Genomic DNA, 20,451 nt, shown 5'->3' with positions numbered 1-20,451 from the left:
ATGACAGTTCTGTAATGTGGGTTGCATAACATCAGGCGAAATCTCTCACAAGGACCTCATACTTGGCGGGAGACACTACGCATCTTTATGCGCTCAGAACTGAAAAGAGCGAAGTGATGTAACCGACAGGCATACTAGAGACAATGTCAAACACATATGTGCAAAGATTTATTAGATTTTCGCAGTGGTTTCCATTTCTTGAGCGATCGGAACTTACTTTCCGAATATCCCCCGTATCACTTGACACAGCGCTGTGATTACGTTATTGTCTATAGTACGTAAAGTTGTTTGCTTATGAACCTATGTATGTTTAATTTTAATATGTTATCTATAAACTGTGCAAGCATGATTGCTGTGACTGTTTTGACACATATTCTGATGATGGACCATACCCAAAACGCCTAAAGAAAGATGTTTTAACGACATGTGACTCTTCTTATTCGTGCCAAAGGGATAATAAGCAATGTGAACATTTGCTGTTATGATTATGCTGGCAGGGTCGCCATGAACAATACCTTTTATGCTTATCCTAGATCAGGGTCGACACGAACAGAACCTGTTCTCCTATCTTATTTTGGTCTCTCTAAGACCAGCCTTTAACACATCTGTGATGAGTTCAGTGCAATGCTCATAAATCTTAGATGGTAATCACTTTTCGAAACAATCACACGTTTTATATTTAATTAAAAGAGATGGCATCTATTGGGACGAATAAATTAGGAATGCAGAGGTTATATTTGTTCTTAGACGATTGCCTAACCAGGATTATTTTTAGGAAAATGGTCGGATTCTCAGATTAAATCAAGTATAACTCATTTATTTACATTTATCTACCCTCAGACCTCGACACGTATGACGGAGAATAAGTTTCCTACGCAATGAACACAAAGTCTTGTAATGCTGACTAAGAAATTGCTCCAATGCAACGAGCACAACGTCACCTATAAGTATAGAAACTCAAAGCTCTCTAGAAGCTGAATTTAATCGTGGATGTCTCGCTAGGGCAGTGGGGAGGTACCTTATCTATGTGAAAGACTGCCTGGAAAACTCTACAAACTTTCCTAATCCGTGAAGCTCTCAAATGCAAAGTAAATGAGTCCATGACCTACGAAACAATACAATTAATCGGACAACACAGTTCAAATCACGCAAATTGGGAGCTGCTTAGAAAGTGAGTAGCGCTAATGCGAAATGCGACACTTACCTAAAACTCCGCAAGTGTGCATCCAAATTGGCGTCAGGATTAGAAGTTTCTTTCCCTCTGCGACAGGATGCAAGTCTCTCTTCCGCTGCAGCGGGACGGCAAATGCTCCAGGTAGCTTCCCCATCACAAGTGCCTAACCCTCGACTTTTTGAAAAACTCTGCAAAGGGGGGAGGACCCAGCCATAAACACTGTGACCATTATGGAAGTCTCACGCCTTCAAATGATTAAAACGACCCTGCCGTTGACACACCTAGGGATTTCCATAAAACGAAGTATCGTGATGTGGGTTGCTATTAGAATGAATCACAACTTGGATACCGTAAATGATTTATTCTCAAAGAATATGTAAAGTGCAAAACATTGTATAAATGTGAAGTACACAACGTCAAATTCTACCCTAAATGTAATTTCTAGGCTTGTAGAACATATGATTGACTTTCTTTAGACAATTCGTCCTGTTATTAGATGGATGAAAAGTTCGCGGTCAGAAACAGAAGACCTACACGCTGACCGGCATTTTCAGAAATGGTGCAGTGAACAAGCAAATGGAACTCAAAATATTTACTGTGAATTTTTTCCTACATGCCGATCCGAAGTACGCGTATCACCTACAGAAGCATGGGCAGCAGTTGTACTGCACCGATGATCTGCCCCTTGGGGCGTTGGCCGCTGTGCAGATAATGTGCGTGGCGTATCTGTCATTTTCTGGACACAATATGCTGCCTGCAAACTCCCATGGCTGAAATTACCTCGTTACAAGGCAGAACATGAGTGAAGACTTCTGTTTGCTCCCTAGCCAGGAACAGAAATTCGACTCATGTATTCTTCCGTAAATGAGCACTTTAGTATGCGTCAGACTCCAAAAAAGGTAAAGATCGTCACTCAAGTAAAAAGAATAATAACTTTGTTCACATAGAAATGACTTCAGGCGCTCCTTGTGGCGAAATCTACACTTCTTACAATCTAACTGCCAGATTCTCCGCTGTGGGTCTCGCCAGCGAAGTCTGTAGGTCAGTCCACAGAAGGAAGTGCCTTCCATAGATTCCTGCAGGGAAGTGACTCCATGCCATATGCCCGCTCCCTCCTGAACACTACACCGTAGACAAAATTGCCAGGTTTAAACATAATAGTGAAACTTCCTGGCAGATTAAAACTGTGTCCCCGACCGAGACTCGAACTCGTGACCTTTGCCTTTCGCGGGCAAGTGCTCTACCATCTGAGCCACCGAAGCACGACGCACGCCCGGTACTCACAGCTTTACTTCTGCCAGTATCTCGTCTCCTACCTTCCAAACTTTACAGAGCACTTGCCCGCGAAAGGCAAAGGTCCCGAGTTCGAGTCTCGGTCGGGCACACAGTTTTAATCTGCCAGGAAGTTTCATATCAGCGCACACTCCGCTGCAGAGTGAAAATATCATTCTGATAATAGTGAAAATCTATGATTATGAAGTGAATCTGTAAAATTGTTTGTGCTTCACAACAGAACCGTAAAGATAAAGATTATTATTTCTAACTCACTTTTCCCGAGACAACACCAGGAACTGTCACTGCATATGTACTCGCTCCCTCCCTCCCTCTCTCTCTCTCTCTCTCTCTCTCACTCACTTACTCACTCAGTCTCTCTGACACACTTACCCCCCTCCCCGAAACACACAAACTGAAAGGGAGAGGGAGAGAGAGAGAGAGAGAGAGAGAGAGAGAGAGAGAGAGAGAGAGATGACAAGAATGGAACAGACTATAAGAGATGAAAGAAGAATATCGATATGCATCCAGTATGTTACAGAGGTACATTAGACACGCAGGACATAGATCTCTAGGAACTGTCCTGCGAATCGATGAGAATACATCGGATTTTTCTTTTCACTTACTGGAAGACAGCTTTTCAGTACTTCAACTGATGATGGAAAAAAACTAATTCATATTTAGTAGTCATTTTTAGTTAAAGTGCCCTATAGCAAACGGCGGTGTGGAAGCTATAAAAGCATTATTTCATATGCTAGTGATTATGAAGTCAAAGTTTCACACATTCAGCTGTGTGAGTGGGTCTACTTTCATACTAGAAGTTGCAACCACACAATGGGAGTAATTTCTGTAACACAGAAGCTTGAAGACACCGTAATATGATTTTTATGGCCTTTAATAGCTACATTATGTATATCGTAAAACTAAAATCCTCTGAAAATCATGAATGCCAAGACCTCTATAGATCCTCCAACACACTCCTCTCTTGGAAGTATTAGCCAACAACAAGCCGCGGTTGATCAAGACAGCTATTCGATCATGGCACACATCCTTTCGAGTTAGAAGAAGGGAAGAAGCAGTTCTCATTCGCTTTCGTATCGCAAATTACCCAATGACGCATACTTATCTCTTGCGGGAAGAAGATGCGTAGAAATGCAGTGTTTGTGGAGTCACATTCACAGTGCAACATGTTCTAATGTCGTATATTATGTATGCTGGTAGGATGAAAGCCTTTGGTTTATAGAGGGAATTACTCTCAATTTTAGGCGATGTCGACATTTTATATGGCGTCAGTGCTCCTGCCCACCTTAATTGGATGAAAATTTTAATGTATTGCCGGCCGCGGTGGTCTAGCGGTTCTGGCGCTGCAGTCCGGAACCGCGGGACTGCTACGGTCGCAGGTTCGAATCCTGCCTCGGGCATGGGTGTGTATGATGTCCTTAGGTTAGTTAGGTTTAAGTAGTTCTAAGTTCTAGGGGACTTATGACCTAAGATGTTGAGTCCCATAGTGCTCAGAGCCATTTGAACCATTTTTTTTAATGTATTTTTGAGTGGCTGGTTCATCCTATTAGTTTCACCGTCAGTCAGCCATATTTATGCTAAACGCCGTTTTATTAATACCTGACCACAGTATGAACTGACATACTGAGGAATGTATGAGAAATTTTGGGTGACCGACGGTTGTCTTTAAAAAGAGTGACTACTCGTGCAACAGTCCCATAATCTTAAGAAATGGTGCTAATGACCACTCTGTTTAGCGTCCAGTAATTCCAAATCCATCCATTAATATATTCACCTATCCACGCTATGACCCATGTGTGTCCCTTGTGTTTTCATTATTCTGACACTTTTTGTTGGGTAAAACGGTGTGGAACTGAACTTGTCAGATGTCGGTTGAATTGACTGTAATGAAGTTTTTTCTCTTCCTGAACCACTGAATTCTGTTACTTTCATACTCATGATTTTCCAGAGATATGCTCTATCGTGTATATTGTGTTTTCAGGATGCACATAAAGCTAAGCAGCCACTTTCTTTGACAGTGGTTCCTATTCTTACAGTAAACAATCTTCTTTTGTCGTCTCGATTCTCCATCAGATACTTTAATCTTTCTTCAGTTATATCGTGTAACAGATAACGTTTTTACATAAATTATTAAGGAGCATGTGTTAAAGTCGACAAGATGGTGTAGCAATACATCGCATCGCTTACAGGTACAGAAGCGTATCGGAACACACTGAGGTGTATTACAGCAGAAGAATAGAAATACACTCCTGGAAATTGAAATAAGAACACCGTGAATTCATTGTCCCAGGAAGGGGAAACTTTATTGACACATTCCTGGGGTCAGATACATCACATGATCACACTGACAGAACCACAGGCACATAGACACAGGCAACAGAGCATGCACAATGTCGGCACTAGTACAGTGTATATCCACCTTTCGCAGCAATGCAGGCTGCTATTCTCCCATGGAGACGATCGTAGAGATGCTGGATGTAGTCCTGTGGAACGGCTTGCCATGCCATTTCCACCTGGCGCCTCAGTTGGACCAGTGTTCGTGCTGGACGTGCAGACCGCGTGAGACGACGCTTCATCCAGTCCCAAACATGCTCAATGGGGGACAGATCCGGAGATCTTGCTGGCCAGGGTAGTTGACTTACACCTTCTAGAGCACGTTGGGTGGCTCGGATACATGCGGACGTGCATTGTCCTGTTGGAACAGCAAGTTCTCTTGCCGGTCTAGGAATGGTAGAACGATGGGTTCGATGACGGTTTGGATGTACCGTGCACTATTCAGTGTCCCCTCGACGATCACCAGTGGTGTACGGCCAGTGTAGGAGATCGCTCCCCACACCATGATGCCGGGTGTTGGCCCTGTGTGCCTCGGTCGTATGCAGTCGTGATTGTGGCGCTCACCTGCACGGCGCCAAACACGCATACGACCATCATTGGCACCAAGGCAGAAGCGACTCTCATCGCTGAAGACGACACGTCTCCATTCGTCCCTCCATTCACGCCTGTCGCGACACCACTGGAGGCGGGCTGCACGATGTTGGGGCGTGAGCGGAAGACGGCCTAACGGTGTGCGGGACCGTAGCCCAGCTTCATGGAGACGGTTGCGAATGGTCCTCGCCGATACCCCAGGAGCAACAGTGTCCCTAATTTGATGGGAAGTGGCGGTGCGGTCCCCTACGGCACTGCGTAGGATCCTACGGTCTTGGCGTGCATCCGTGCGTCGCTGCGGTCCGGTCCCAGGTCGACGGGCACGTGCACCTTCCGCCGACCACTGGCGACAACATCGATGTACTGTGGAGACCTCACGCCCCACGTGTTGAGCAATTCGGCGGTACGTCCACCCGGCCTCCCGCATGCCCACTATACGCCCTCGCTCAAAGTCCGTCAACTGCACATACGGTTCACGTCCACGCTGTCGCGGCATGCTACCAGTGTTAAAGACTGCGATGGAGCTCCGTATGCCACGGCAAACTGGCTGACACTGACGGCGGCGGTGCACAAATGCTGCGCAGCTAGCGCCATTCGACGGCCAACACCGCAGTTCCTGGTGTGTCCGCTGTGCCGTGCGTGTGATCATTGCTTGTACAGCCCTCTCGCAGTGTCCGGAGCAAGTATGGTGGGTCTGACACACCGGTGTCAATGTGTTCTTTTTTCCATTTCCAGGAGTGTAGAACAGCTACTGTGATTTACACAATGGGTAAGACGCCAGCTACGAAATGATATGAAGTAAGGAGTAGATACGGAAAAATATTAACTGAATGTAGACAACGTTCCTCCATTTCTATTTCAAATAGGACTGAAGTTTCTAGAGACGCATTTAGTGAGATTTCGTTAACATTTTGCAATTGTGCTTTCACCATCATTGTTACATGTCTTAAGTGCTTTTGCTGGCCTATGACGCAGAACAAAGACTATGGGTAGTAATAGTACGTAGGCGAAAGTCGCTTATGTCATCACTGAGAGATAATCAGGTACCCTGAACCAATTGGTAAATGAGAAAATCCTACTTCTAGATCGTGGTGAGCACGTGCCTCATGAGTGATGAATACCGATGCCGAGACGTTATCTATGAAACAGTGAATCGGCGTGAAGTAGCGGCGATCGAGTGTAGTGGCGTGTGGCGCGGGATGCCCCAGCAGGCGGTATTTAAGGCGGCGCTTATATGACTTGTGCTGTATACCGTCTGCACCCTCCGACAAGAAGACCAGCTCAAGACTCTCACTCTAGCAGGTCAGTAGTCGTGGCGACTCTACATACATGTAACTCAAACAATGGGGAAGTAAGTAGTTAGCCTACTGCAGAATTCTCTGTACACATTTTTTTCAAATTTATTTGAAATTTAGCATCTTAAATTTCGTTTATAGCAAGGATATTAATCCACACAATAGAGGTGGGTCTGTGGGGAGTAGTAATTCAGGATAACAATAAGAATAAAAACTATTTTTCGTAAGTTACATATAGTATCTTCTAACAATAAAATAAAAACACTGTGACCTCACCGTGCCCTATGACATCATCCTGTGAGACATTTTCACACTAGCAAACGGTGTAACAGTTGCTGTCTCACTACTGAACGAAGCTTCGGAAATAATTTTTCATTTATGCGTACTGCTGATGTGAGACAGGATTCGAACCTGCGACCGTAGCAGTCCCGCGGTTCCGGACTGAAGCGACTACAACCGCTCGGCCACCGCGGCCGGCGTGAGGAAATGAAATGGTTAATGTTTCCATACGTTTAGCTCCTTTTCTTATTTTCTTTTCTTTTATATCTTTCAGGAAAAGCCCATTTCATCATATTCAATTATGTCAGACAATGGTACAAACGGAACATTTCTCTAACTTCATTATAAATGTAAAACATATTGCGCGAAATAAAGTACATTACTACGACAACGGACCTATCCATGAAACTAAGAACTACTGTAAGAGAAAAGTAATACTCAGTTTTTAAAATTACGTTTGCCTTGGCCGCAGAGATGCACTCGTCCGGAGTCGAGAGTGGTAGGCGCTCATAGCATAAGAGATTTTAAGAAAGATGAATCAGAAAACTCACATTCATCATACGCCTGGCGTCCCATCGGGTTCTAGGTCATTAGCGGCGGATATCACGCAACGAGGGAGGTTATTTCCATCATGGCATTAGCTTTAGTAATTCATTAAAATCACGAAAAATGTTACTCTAGAGGCCAGACGGCATGTTTGACTATGCTTGTCCTCCACAGTAGGCACAAGATACAAACAACCATGTTCCTTTTCTCATACCGTAAGTTATATACGAAGTGAAAATGGTCTGTAAAATGCCTGCCACGGAAACAAAAGCGCTTTAGCACAAAGCAAGCGAAAAATAGAGGGAAAGAAAATCGTTCAGTTTCAGGTCCCACAAGTGAGCATACTGAAACAATCATGTCCTTTACCACTGAAGTCATTCTCTCGGAATGTTTTCTCATGAAAATGTTTAAATGTAAATTTGATATTAATCCAGAAGAGTCGTCGAGCGTAAGTTCCAAAATGTCTGTGGAAATGTAAAAATTTGGTTTAGGATCTTGTACTCTAGACAAATACTGGCGAACACGAGAGGCAGTAAACAAATATTTGTCGGTAATGCTTCCTCGGCAGTGGCGTCACCGATAAGAGCAGTGCTACCACAATGTAAATGAAAGAGAGATTGAGAGATGTAGACGTTTTAATATTATGTAACACCTTTCTTTTCAGTAACAGACATATATTTACATAATGGATCCCAAAAGTTTACTAGCAGCTATGTCTGTGATCGTCGGAGATTAATGAAACTTAGTCCCTTAAAAAAAAAAAAAAATGGTTCAACTGGCTCTGAGCACTATGGGACTTAACATCTATGGTCATCAGTCCCCTAGAACTTAGAACTACTTAAACCTAACGACATCACACAACGCCCAGTCATCACGAGGCAGAGAAAATCCCTGAGCCCGCCGGGAATCGAACCCGGGAACCCGGGCGCGGGAAGCGAGAACGCTACCGCACGACCACGAGCTGCGGACCTTTTTAACAACATAACTACTACGATCCCGGTTTTCGACATCTTAAACATCCATTCGGAAGAACCGAATTTTTATTCAAAATTTCCGAATTCGCTAGCACGTGAAAGCAGTTCTACGTATGGAGATCGCCATACTTGCAGCGTTATAGAACCTTATAAATATATGACGGAATAACTTCTCGGCAAAACAGCACGTTGCATATATTAGTAGCGCTGATGAACTGACCACCACGGGGCGCGCTCACGATATTTTTCTCTTTACAATAGTCATGCAGTCGCTGCTTCGTTCTCGGTTAACTTCAGGGACGCGCTACGGAAATAACTCCGCTGGTGCAGCGTCTAATCCCAACAAGGCCTCTTTCCCCTTCTGAAGTGAGGGTTCTCACGTCGTACTAAGGTTGCAGTCGCACTCAGAATTGATCAGCTGGTCTCTTGCACCTATCTCCATCAGTTCTCTAAAAACACAGTTCCAATATTTTGACATCTGTGCGAGAACCTTACAGGGGTTGTAACCTACTTCATGTAAGTGAACAAAGTAGGGACTCTTACTTATACTTACTTATAGGTCTCATTTTACATGATATCCATTTCTGTGTTACATTACGCTATCTTCAGGTCCATGGTGTTAGTTGATCACGTTGACAATGGGTAATCATCAAGAAACATGACGCGGCCTAATAACCCAGAAGATTTTAACTTCTGTAACTTCAATCATCAACTTGATGTGCTGCTGCTCTTCACACCATAAGCAGAAAAGAAGGTTCAGCAAAGCGAGCGTCGAACTTGGGTATACTCTATGAGATGTAGAATGACGATTAGCCACTGTCCACATAATCACCTGGTGTCATAGAGGGGCTTGAAAACGGCGTATGTAACCCTTAGATTGATTGTAAATAAAGTAAAGACTTATAGACACAATTGGATGTGTCATAGATGTATGGTAACAACGTCACCCCTGATTTATCGGAAGTTGGGTATTTCCCGTAATTTCATCACACAATGTCCGGTGACAACCGATTTATTGGACTGCATATATGGATTAAGTTGCTGGTGTTAGCAGCAGCGGTGTTCAGTGGTACATTCCGTCTAAGCCACGGAACACACGGCACACTGGAAGGAAATTTTTATAAATACAGCTCGATTTTAATCGAATGAAACTATATATGGTTCCAAAGACCTTTCCAAGTCTCGAACATCTGTGATGTATGTATGCGGAATGAAACGACGAATAAAAATTTGTACCAAGTCCTGCATTCGAACACTAGTCTCCTGCTCACTAGGTAATTGCGCTAACCACTATGCAACTCTGGCACAGTGGCTTTGCAGATCTGTTTCGATTATTCTAGCACGCCTCGCTCCTCAATCCAAAGTCCGATTCATGCCTCAGCCCACTCGGTATTTACTGTAAACTCCAACTGCATTCCAGTGGCTCTCCAATTGTGTTGGAATAGCATCTCAGGATCGTACGAAATGGGGAATCCTGCCCGAAATCCAAACATCAGTGCTTTCAATCAAATGAAACTATATGTGTTTCCAGTGCTCTCTTCAGGTCACAGTCATCTACGATGTATATATGCAGACTGAGGTGATGAATGAAATTTTGACCAAGGCCGATATTCCAAGCCAGGTCTCCCACTCACTAGGCAGGTACACTAACCTCTACACTACCCTTGGCACAGTGGCTTTGCACAACTGCACAGACCACCCTTTTTGCCAAGATAAATAGTGGCGCCTGCATCTACCTAATGAGTATGAGACCCAGGTTCAATCCTGGCCTTGGTATAAATTAGTCGCTTCAGTCTGCGTATGTGCATCAATATTATATTTGTAAATATTTGCTGTTGCTATAGTCATATATATCAGGTTGTGTATTTAATGAGAGTGGAGCCAGTGTGTTGTGTGTGTGTCCAGGATGCAGCTGTCGGTGTTCTACTGTGTGGCGCTGCTGGCCTCCCTGGCGGCTGGGGCGCCGCCCTCAGACCGCAACCACGTGCCGCCCATCGCGTGTGAAGACATGGCGCCCATCCACGGGGACAACCAGCCCAGCGAGCAGCCGGCGCCCTACACCATCTCCGTGTCCACCACCGCTCTGACCGCGGGACAGACCGTCACAGGTGAGCGCACTGCGGCTTAATGTGTCAAGTACGCCGTGCTCACTCTGTGGGCCAAGGAGTGCGGGAAAGACACGTGCTGGCTCAAGAAATGTATTTCTCTATCACATGTTGGGCATAGGGACTGATGTCTAACGATATTGCAGACAAGTCAGTTACTATCACGTATCATGCTATTTTACCATAGTTAACCCAACAACCCATCCATGGAGCAAATGCTAGATTGCTACAAAACCATATTAAAGTTTACTACTCCAGATTTCATTCAAAGGAAGTCATAATTCATATATTGCACATTAATTAATTACCGTCATTAAATCTCCAATGGTATGTTAAATACGAAAGTAACTACAAAACGTCCTGTTTTATACCCTGCTGCAATGGTAAATTTTATAACGGTTTCTTAGTATGGGGTTAAGCATTGAATCAATGAAGGGAATTATTTTACAACAGCATTCCCTACATGTGTTGAGGAACACCGCTTGCATATGCAAAATGACATTACTGTTAATTTTTGCCCTCAATAGCTAATATTCTAGAAGAATGTCCCTGGGGCATTACCATGCATACAGTAACTCTTTTCTGTCCCGAATTAATTGAAATTTCTCCTCAGTAGCACAACTTCGATCAGTTATCACAGCCAATAGCAATGCCTTGAGTCAGTATTTATCGTAACTAACTTTGTTTTCAGGGCAGCAAGTAAATAATTATATTCGTGTCTCCTGTTGCTACTGAAATGTCATCACATTGCGATCAACTTCATACACAAGTTTGCGGTGAGTTTCTATACATGGATAACGATGGGGATGACGACTATGATGCCGACTTGACAATCACCCAAATGTTGTTTTAAACAAGATAGTGACTTAAATGCATGATATTATTGGAGATGGTATGCTGTTGTCTTCCTCTGACCTGACTACTGATTTGCCCAGTAAATTATGCAGAGACATACAGTTAGTTTAACGTGAATTTTAACCCTCATAATAAAGTTTTTAGAAATAAGTGTAATAGACAGCGACCGAAGTTCACACGCACACGCACACGCACACGCACACACGCACATACGCACACACTCACAAGCGCACACACGCGCGCACACACACACACACACACACACACACACACACACACACACACACACACACACACACACACACACGCACACACCATGGCAATAGTGTGGATAATAGTGTGGAAAAGTTAAATGATTACACCATCTAACAACTATGCCAACCGGCGCGGAGTGGCCACGCTGTTAGAGGTGCCATGTCACTGATCGCACGGCCCCTCCCACTGGAGGTTCGAGTCCTCCCTCGGGCATGGGTGAGTGTGTTGTTCTTAGCGTAGTTTAATTTAAGTAGTGCATAAGTCTAGGGACCCATGACCTCATTAATTTGGTGCCTTAGAAATTCATTCACATTTGAACATTTTTGAACCATGCCAAAGGAAGAAGAATATTTGGTCATAGCGGTAGCACGAGTAAAATTCGAAACCAGATTTTTTTTTTCTGCATTTTCAGCTGGAACACACAGCTAGATGTGTGTAAAATGACAGATCGACAGTTCTAAATTATCAGCAAAATGACTCGCAATACCCATGTTCTTTCCGAGTCAAAATAGCACAATCATTTCATCTACCAGCTCGTTAGCTGTACTATGCAAACTAATACCGGTCTAGAAATAAAAATACAACCATACACAGACCATTGGCATGCATGCAAGAGTCAAGTAATCGCGGCGTCTTCAGCCGCATCGTCATCGTCATAACGATCCGTTTACTGGCTGCTGATAGCTAGGGATGTAATGTAAACACTTAAGAACAACAGCACAACCACTTGTATATTTTGTCGCCGAATTATGTTCTCCTGCTTGGAGTAGAAGCAGCCATCTTAACAAAACGGATACCCATCTAAATGACGCAATGAGGATAATGACAGGAACTTTTAAATCCACATCAATACCAAAGCTGTCAGTACTCGTCAATATTGGCCCTCCAAATCTTCAACGACAAAAAGAGGCAGTAGCTTATGAATTGATGAAACTCAAACGGTACAGAGACTTATCAGTTCATGAAACATTGAACAACTTACCATGCATCCGGGTTAAAATCTAGAGAACCAGTCTGGGAAACAATTTCCAACTCTACCGACAAAGCTATAATCTAAGAGATGAATGGAGAAATTAGTGGACATCCTTTGGTGGTTGTAAGAAGTTTTGTAAAACAGATTCGATCATCCAACCGCCGGGAGCAAAAATAAATAAATAAATAAAAATGTGACTGCGGAACTTCGGAGCAAACTCTGGAGCACATTTAGCAAAACTGCCCAAGAGGAAAATTCATGGGTACCCAGAAAGACGCCATTGACACAACACCTCCAGCAGTTAACTGGAGTCTTTATAGGGTTTAAATAACTCTAAGCACTATGGGACTTAACATCTGAGGTGGTCAGTCCCCTAGGATTATAACTACGTAAACCTGAGTAACCTAAGGACATCACACACATCCATGCCCGAGGCAGTATTCGAACCTGCGACCGTAGCAGCAGCGCAATTCTCGACTGTAGCGCCTAGAACCGCTCGGCCACAGCGGCCGGCGGAGTCTTTGTATAACCATGATGGAAAAGGGGTATCTCAAAAGGATTTTTCTATTGCCAGGTCTCCAGCTTTCTATGCTTGTATGATTCATACCAGTTTATCTTGTATCAGCTTCATTGTTTGCACTTGTAAAATATAATTCGTAAGCCATACGCCAAATAGATAAATAACCATCTGCAGTGGGTTGGGTGTGGTATCCATCTTTGTCTGTCCAGGTACACTTCTGGCCTCTCCAGTTGGTGGGTTCCACTCCTCTTCCTTCCACATCCTCTTTCACTTCAGCACGCCAGTCTCTCCGTCTCTCATCTTCAGTTTTTTTTTTCAAGCCATATTTTCGCTATTCTCGTTTGACCCATCCCCTTCACATGTCGAAACTACTTCATTGAATTTTTATGCCTCCACACAGTGGGTGCTCCACTTGTGTTTCTTGACGGTTTTTTTCGTTGTGGGTATAATTTTCTCTTGTTACCTATGGAACTACTTTTCTGCAGTCTGGTATCTGCCACTGTCTCTTCTGGAAATCGTAGAGGCGTCAAGAACATAGTTAGTTATTGATAAAAGAATGTGCCTTATGAAGAGTATTGTCGAGTATTAAGAGGAATTGTCTTAAATTGCATCATGACTGTTCTCTTCTCAAGCACTGATTTTTACTGATTATCATCGAGTAAAATATATATAAAATAAGGTGTGTTCCAGACACCAAAAGTCTCATGTTCGTGAGAACCTCAAAGTTCCACTTTCATTATATGGCTCCATTAAATTGTGCTGCTGTAGATGTACCTTAGCTGACGGAGAGGTATATGCTGTTGTTGCTGCAGTGCACTTCTCGGGCAACACGACGTTCAGGGGCGTGTACGTGCAGGCCCGCCAAGGGGACCAGCCGGTGGGGCAGTTCCTCGCCAGCGACGTGGCCGGCGTCGCGCTGGACGACTGCCCTCCCGGCACCAGCGTGAGTACCGGGTCTCAGCTGAGAGAGGCCTTTACTTCAAGTTACCCGACTGTTACGTTCTGAGTGACTTAATTCACTTCTCGTGTGGAAGCTCGCTGTGACGCGTGGCTACACACACACACACACACACACACACACTGCATCCTTTGTTTCTAATGGGCTTCATCATTGCGGATTTCTGAGGGACTGGAATGACGGTAGCGAGGTGTTGATGGCTTAAATCACTCAGTGAGACGCCCTCTACTGGTGCCGAGGAAAGACAAGTTACATTTTTAGCCTTTCATACAGTACCGCTTACTTAATGAGAGGAACCAGTGCTACCGCCTCTCTACAAAACAGCATTTGTATTAGTGAAAAGCACTCTCTGGATAATCCTCGAAGCCTGTTCCAACTAACTACTGCCATTTCCTGGAATGGGGACGTGTGCAACGAGGTCTATACAGCCGTATGAGGCCAAATAAGGAAGACGCTTCATTAAGTAAGCAGCAAAGTAACATGCACGCCGCTGACGTGGCAGTAAAATCGAACGTCTCGCTGCTATCTGGAGGTTGCAATAAGTTAATTATGCTACTGATACAGATAAATATTACGTGACATGTTGCCGCGCCAATGATTTTGTCTTTAAACAATGCCGATGAACATTTATTTTTAATTTCTTAGTATGTCCACATATTTAGTAAGATTTAGTTTGATTCGTTCGATACTATTTATGTTTAAAACGATGTTGTCCCTTTTGAGGGATACAGATGACACATTGTAAATCCGCGATTGCAATGAGAATGCGAAAGCTTATAGTTTGTTTGTAACACTTACGGCTCACATGATAAGGCAATGGAAGATACAGTATACGTGTGGGCGACAGAGCTATTAGTGCCGTTTTCATCTAATTCAATGTGAAACTGAAACTGCAATATAAAACTCAAATTAATACGATAATCCACTCACGGTGCCGCAAAACTGCGTGTTTTGTTTCGCTTCTAAAAATACGACCAATGTGCACTGGAAATTACTGACATACCTAGTAAGACAGTAATATTCTTTCAACAGCTTGTATTCGACATATATGCCATCTGTGCTTTAGAAACGGGCATAACTGGTCTTCAGTATTTTGAGCTTTCTTCCACAAGTTTTACACAAATATGTCTTAGATAGTAGCATGCATTTCTTCTGAATTATATGCAAACAAATACACTCCTGGAAATTGAAATAAGAACACCGTGAATTCATTGTCCCAGGAAGGGGAAACTTTATTGACACATTCCTGGGGTCAGATACATCACATGATCACACTGACAGAACCACAGGCACATAGACACAGGCAACAGAGCATGCACAATGTCGGCACTAGTACAGTGTATATCCACCTTTCGCACCAATGCAGGCTGCTATTCTCCCATGGAGACGATCGTAGAGATGCTGGATGTAGTCCTGTGGAACGGCTTGCCATGCCATTTCCACCTGGCGCCTCAGTTGGACCAGCGTTCGTGCTGGACGTGCAGACCGCGTGAGACGACGCTTCATCCAGTCCCAAACATGCTCAATGGGGGACAGATCCGGAGATCTTGCTGGCCATGGTAGTTGACTTACACCTTCTAGAGCACGTTGGGTGGCACGGGATACATGCGGACGTGCATTGTCCTGTTGGAACAGCAAGTTCCCTTGCCGGTCTAGGAATGGTAGAACGATGGGTTCGATGACGGTTTGGATGTACCGTGCACTATTCAGTGTCCCCTCGACGATCACCAGTGGTGTACGGCCAGTGTAGGAGATCGCTCCCCACACGATGATGCCGGGTGTTGGCCCTGTGTGCCTCGGTCGTATGCAGTCGTGATTGTGGCGCTCACCTGCACGGCGCCAAACACGCATACGACCATCATTGGCACCAAGGCAGAAGCGACTCTCATCGCTGAAGACGACACGTCTCCATTCGTCCCTCCATTCACGCCTGTCGCGACACCACTGGAGGCGGGCTGCACGATGTTGGGGCGTGAGCGGAAGACGGCCTAACGGTGTGCGGGACCGTAGCCCAGCTTCATGGAGACGGTTGCGAATGGTCCTCGCCGATACCCCGGGAGCAACAGTGTCCCTAATTTGCTGGGAAGTGGCGGTGCGGTCCCCTACGGCACTGCGTAGGATCTTACGGTCTTGGCGTGCATCCGTGCGTCGCTGCGGTCCGGTCCCAGGTCGACGGGCACGTGCACCTTCCGCCGACCACTGGCGACAACATCGATGTACTGTGGAGACCTCACGCCCCACGTGTTGAGCAATTCGGCGGTACGTCCACCCGGCCTCCCGCATGCCCACTATACGCCCTCGCTCAAAGTCCGTCAACTGCACATACGGTTCACGTCCACGCTGTCGCGGCATGCTACCAGTGTTAAAGACTGCGATGGAGCTCCGTATGCCACGGCAAACTGGCTGACACTGACGGCGGCGGTGCACAAATGCTGCGCAGCTAGCGCCATTCGACGGCCAACACCGCGGTTCCTGGTGTGTCCGCTGTGCCGTGCGTGTGATCATTGCTTGTACAGCCCTCTCGCAGTGTCCGGAGCAAGTATGGTGGGTCTGACACACCGGTGTCAATGTGTTCTTTTTTCCATTTCCAGGAGTGTATTTCTCAGCAAATCTGTCTGTGAGGTAGAAAATTCTTTATTTGAAGAACGAAGACCATTAATTTAAATCACTATAGCTAATTCAGTTATAAGAGAGAGTTTGTAGTCGCTCAATGAAAAACTGCAGCATATAAGAACAGTGAATTAGATTCGTTCATCACGTCAGAAATTTATGTTTGCAGATACATTTATCATCTTTTACGTAATTAGTATGAATATGCGTAATCCTGTGACTGCTTGCAGAACGCCCTGGAATACGTTTCGAGTGAAGACACTGAGGAACTGGATGTCGAGTGGGTGGCGCCAGATATTAACGACGTCATCGTTTTCAGGTGAGACTTTCAGAACACTTCACAGGTACTGGACTGAACACGCTGCACACTTTAACTAGTGTTTTTTAACATGGGTAATCTGTTATTATGCTGAACTTACAGTCTCCTTTCAGAAAAATTGCTGAATGTTCTACTTCTTCACCAAATAATAGCAATAATAATAATAATATGTGTCGTTTGCATAAAGTCTGCCTCTCAGTGTTATCTATCACACATAAGCACAGCTGTGTTACATAGCCTTCCACACGGAGACTTACCCGCAGCCAGGAAATGAGAGGTGAGACTGGTATGCAAATTTCCCTGAGCCACACACTGCAAGGTTGTTTGCGGAATACAGACGTAGATGTAGTCTCATGGTGCACTGGTTGTGGCTAGTATTGTCCCACCAGTGGAGCAAACAAACAGTCGCTGGATAGCCTGTTAGTCCAGAAGCTGGAAGCACCCTCATTCCGAAAGTCAAGTTCTTTGTTCCTCACATTTCCCTTCAATTTTTTTTGCGTTATTACTGCCGTTGCTGCATTCCAGTTCCCAGCCGTCTTTAATCTGAGAGACCTCGTCGAATTTCATCTTTCTAAATACTTGTCGAATTCTGGCACAGACCTGGATGTTGGTACCCTTCTTCTGGTCCGATATCCAAGAACTTCTTATTGCATTTCTCTGCTTCTTTTAACACAGACCATAGCAGTTACTGAACGTCGACCTATTAAAAATGTATTACGTCAACGCTGTTTCCCTTGCTACGCTGTCTCTCACACAGTCCCGGCCGGTGTAACATACTACAAGCTGCAGTCCGATTCATATAATGCAACCCATTTTTCTACTGTAGTTTCCTACTTTTCCCAGCAGTTCGTAGTAGAGAACTCCAAGAGACCGATATTTGCCATACTTAATTCTCAGTAAGGGAGTCCTAAATGTCCTAACCTCCATGCGCCATTCAAAGTTAGTTGTTCATGTCCTTGCTTCCTTTTTCTATCCTGACAATTCATTATTATTAAGCGTTTACCTTAATTTTTGGGTAAACTAACATCATTAGACATGCTTATACAGTCAAGAAGCTGGTAGACAGTACAGTACAAAATTGAAAAGAATCCCACTGTCCGTCAAGATGAGTTTCCCTCTATTTGCCTTGTGTCAAAACGACGAAAGATTTCGAAGTATGTCAGATCTAAATGAGTGACTATGATTTACGTTTCCTAAACTAAATGCATTTTAGCGAATTTTGAGATGGATTGCTATTTACCGCTTTGGTCAATTCTTTCTCCTAAACTGCTGAGAATCTCCAATGACTATTCTCTAACTTTTGTTTTACTTGTTTTCAAATGTATACAAACTCTTGTTCAATGTGGCACTGATTTTCTATTCCATTGTTCTTTGAGCCACTTATCTACCGCATAAAATTTCCTTGACATCGTCTGTGGTTTTCATGAAGCCTATTATGCAGAAGCCGAAGAAACCTAATGTGATGTATTACCCCGTAAGCTTATCAGTTTGCTATAATGAAATGAAATCATGGTACTACCAGTTCGGAGTCATCCTGTTATCTAAATGAAGATAAAACATAAGTTTCGTTTCATGCACTCTGTCCTAGTAGCAGAAAAAAACCAATTTACTTGCGTTATCAAACTTTTATCATAATTTCGAACCAAGTTATTAGTTCGTTATTGAATGGAATCTTGTGAAAAGTTTTACAATTTTATCAGGGATGTTGTATGCACATAATACTTAACATATTGGCAAATATTTCTTAACAACACGGTATAGTACTCAAATTAATGGAAAGCAAATAAGGCTACATTTTTCACACCGAGATACCCATTGTAAAAGACAAGCATTGATACTGAGTCGGCACAGTCTATCGACTGCTTTTCATGCTCTTGGCGTGTACAGCAAGGCTAACAGCACATTATCACAATATGACAAACGAGCTAGTTTCTAACGCTGTCTTACGTCTGTTGCAGAGCGTCTTTCGTGAAGACCTTCCCCGAGTTCTGGGTCGGCGTCGAGTCAGAAACTGTCACGGTCGGGGTAAGTACACCGCTGGTCACCTCTTCCTCAGCCAGTAAGTCAATATTAAGTTACTACAAATTTAAATTGTTTTATTTGGCTATTGACATATTAGTTAGTTATGGAAATGACAACAATAAGTTTACTTATTGAAGGTTAAATGTTGTAGGATGTTAGGCATCTTCAGTTTCATTTTCACGATCGACGTTTCGACTCCTCCATTGGGTTATTCTTCAGGATCATTTGGTATTCGTGGTTGCCGGGAAGGTCGACCATGTAGAAAAAACTGAAGATGACACGGTTATCATCCTATAATCTTTTACATTCAATGATAATGTTTACGAAATCCTGTGGATTAACACAATGAGTTTACTTTCAGTGTGTTATTGTCGCGTCTTTCACGTCACATCTGAAAACAAAACAAACTATCGAACTCGTTTTCGTACCGCACACGAAAATTGAAAATCAACTCCTCTTTTATTTTGATTTATTTCATGAAAGCTAAATTATCCTTCAGAATTAACTAATACATGACTTCCTCAGTTTGTAATCCTCTATTTTTGTTGCTGATCGTAATATAGGAGTAAATAGAAAACTCGTCAGATTGATATTTTCTTTAGTAACTGAGTTTTACGCTTGCGTAATAACTTGATAAAGGAAAAAAGAGTAATACAGCGTAAAAGTAGCGACTATCTTTGGCTTAGCAGTTAATTTCAGTGCAGCGACTTTATTGCTTTTCTGGTTCTTTACAGACCGTGGAGAAGGCTTCCAGCATCATTGCTGCATGAAGATCGCAAATACATTATTCAGTGGCTATGCCGTGATGTAAAGGTCCACATAGCAAAAATTAAATAAGAATTTGATATTTAGCGGTGGTAATAATAAAGTGATGCAGTGTGTAATTGAAACATTTAGACTATTGTTGTGAGACCAGTCCATGTTCTAAGCCTGAAGGAGTTCAACGATCACACAGGGATACGATAAGAAGATTTCTCGCCTCCCAAAAGTGGAAAGTAGAAGCTAGGTCAGAAAAATCTGCTTTGTGTTTTGGTGAACTGAATCAAAGGTTGATGACAAGTCCACGACAACTGCATCTCGTCACCGACGCTGTATTTGGCGCATTTTTAAAGAAAAAATAAAGACAGCTGTATTCTGATACACTTAAGCAAAGTTGTTTCATTGTTTTTGGAACCCATCACCCAACTTCCCATCCCACATGGTACGCCAAGGTTCGGACACCCTTAACTACATAAAAGGGCGGTGTACTTTTATAGAATAAGTCAGCGGTACAGTCAACATATGATGGAAAGCTATCGATTATAAATCGGTGTAGGCTGCAGAATACAGACAGCGAAATGACGGCAGA

At 43.7% G+C, this 20,451-nt stretch overlaps 2 protein-coding genes across 2 annotated transcripts in view; both read left to right on the top strand.

Annotated features, from left to right (window-relative positions):
* Positions 1 to 6,663: 6,663 nt before the first annotated feature.
* LOC126187380 (putative defense protein) overlaps positions 6,664 to 20,451 on the top strand; it is a 50,726-nt gene continuing 36,938 nt past the window's right edge. Inside the window, exon 1 of the mRNA XM_049928429.1 lies at positions 6,664 to 6,694. The gene's annotated coding sequence lies outside the window, so the exon portion shown is untranslated. The remainder of the gene's footprint in view (positions 6,695 to 20,451) is intronic.
* On the top strand, positions 10,393 to 19,873 carry LOC126188692 (putative defense protein). The gene is made up of 5 exons (XM_049930299.1): positions 10,393 to 10,594; positions 14,007 to 14,137; positions 16,993 to 17,081; positions 19,040 to 19,106; positions 19,838 to 19,873. Exons 1-5 carry the CDS (start codon positions 10,393 to 10,395, stop codon positions 19,871 to 19,873), a joined length of 525 nt encoding a protein of 174 aa, XP_049786256.1.

Source organism: Schistocerca cancellata, chromosome 5 (genome assembly GCF_023864275.1).
Source record: "Schistocerca cancellata isolate TAMUIC-IGC-003103 chromosome 5, iqSchCanc2.1, whole genome shotgun sequence".
Lineage (NCBI taxonomy): Eukaryota > Metazoa > Arthropoda > Insecta > Orthoptera > Acrididae > Schistocerca > Schistocerca cancellata.
Note: the sequence above shows the minus strand (reverse complement) of the source record. Positions and strands in the feature narration are given on the sequence as shown.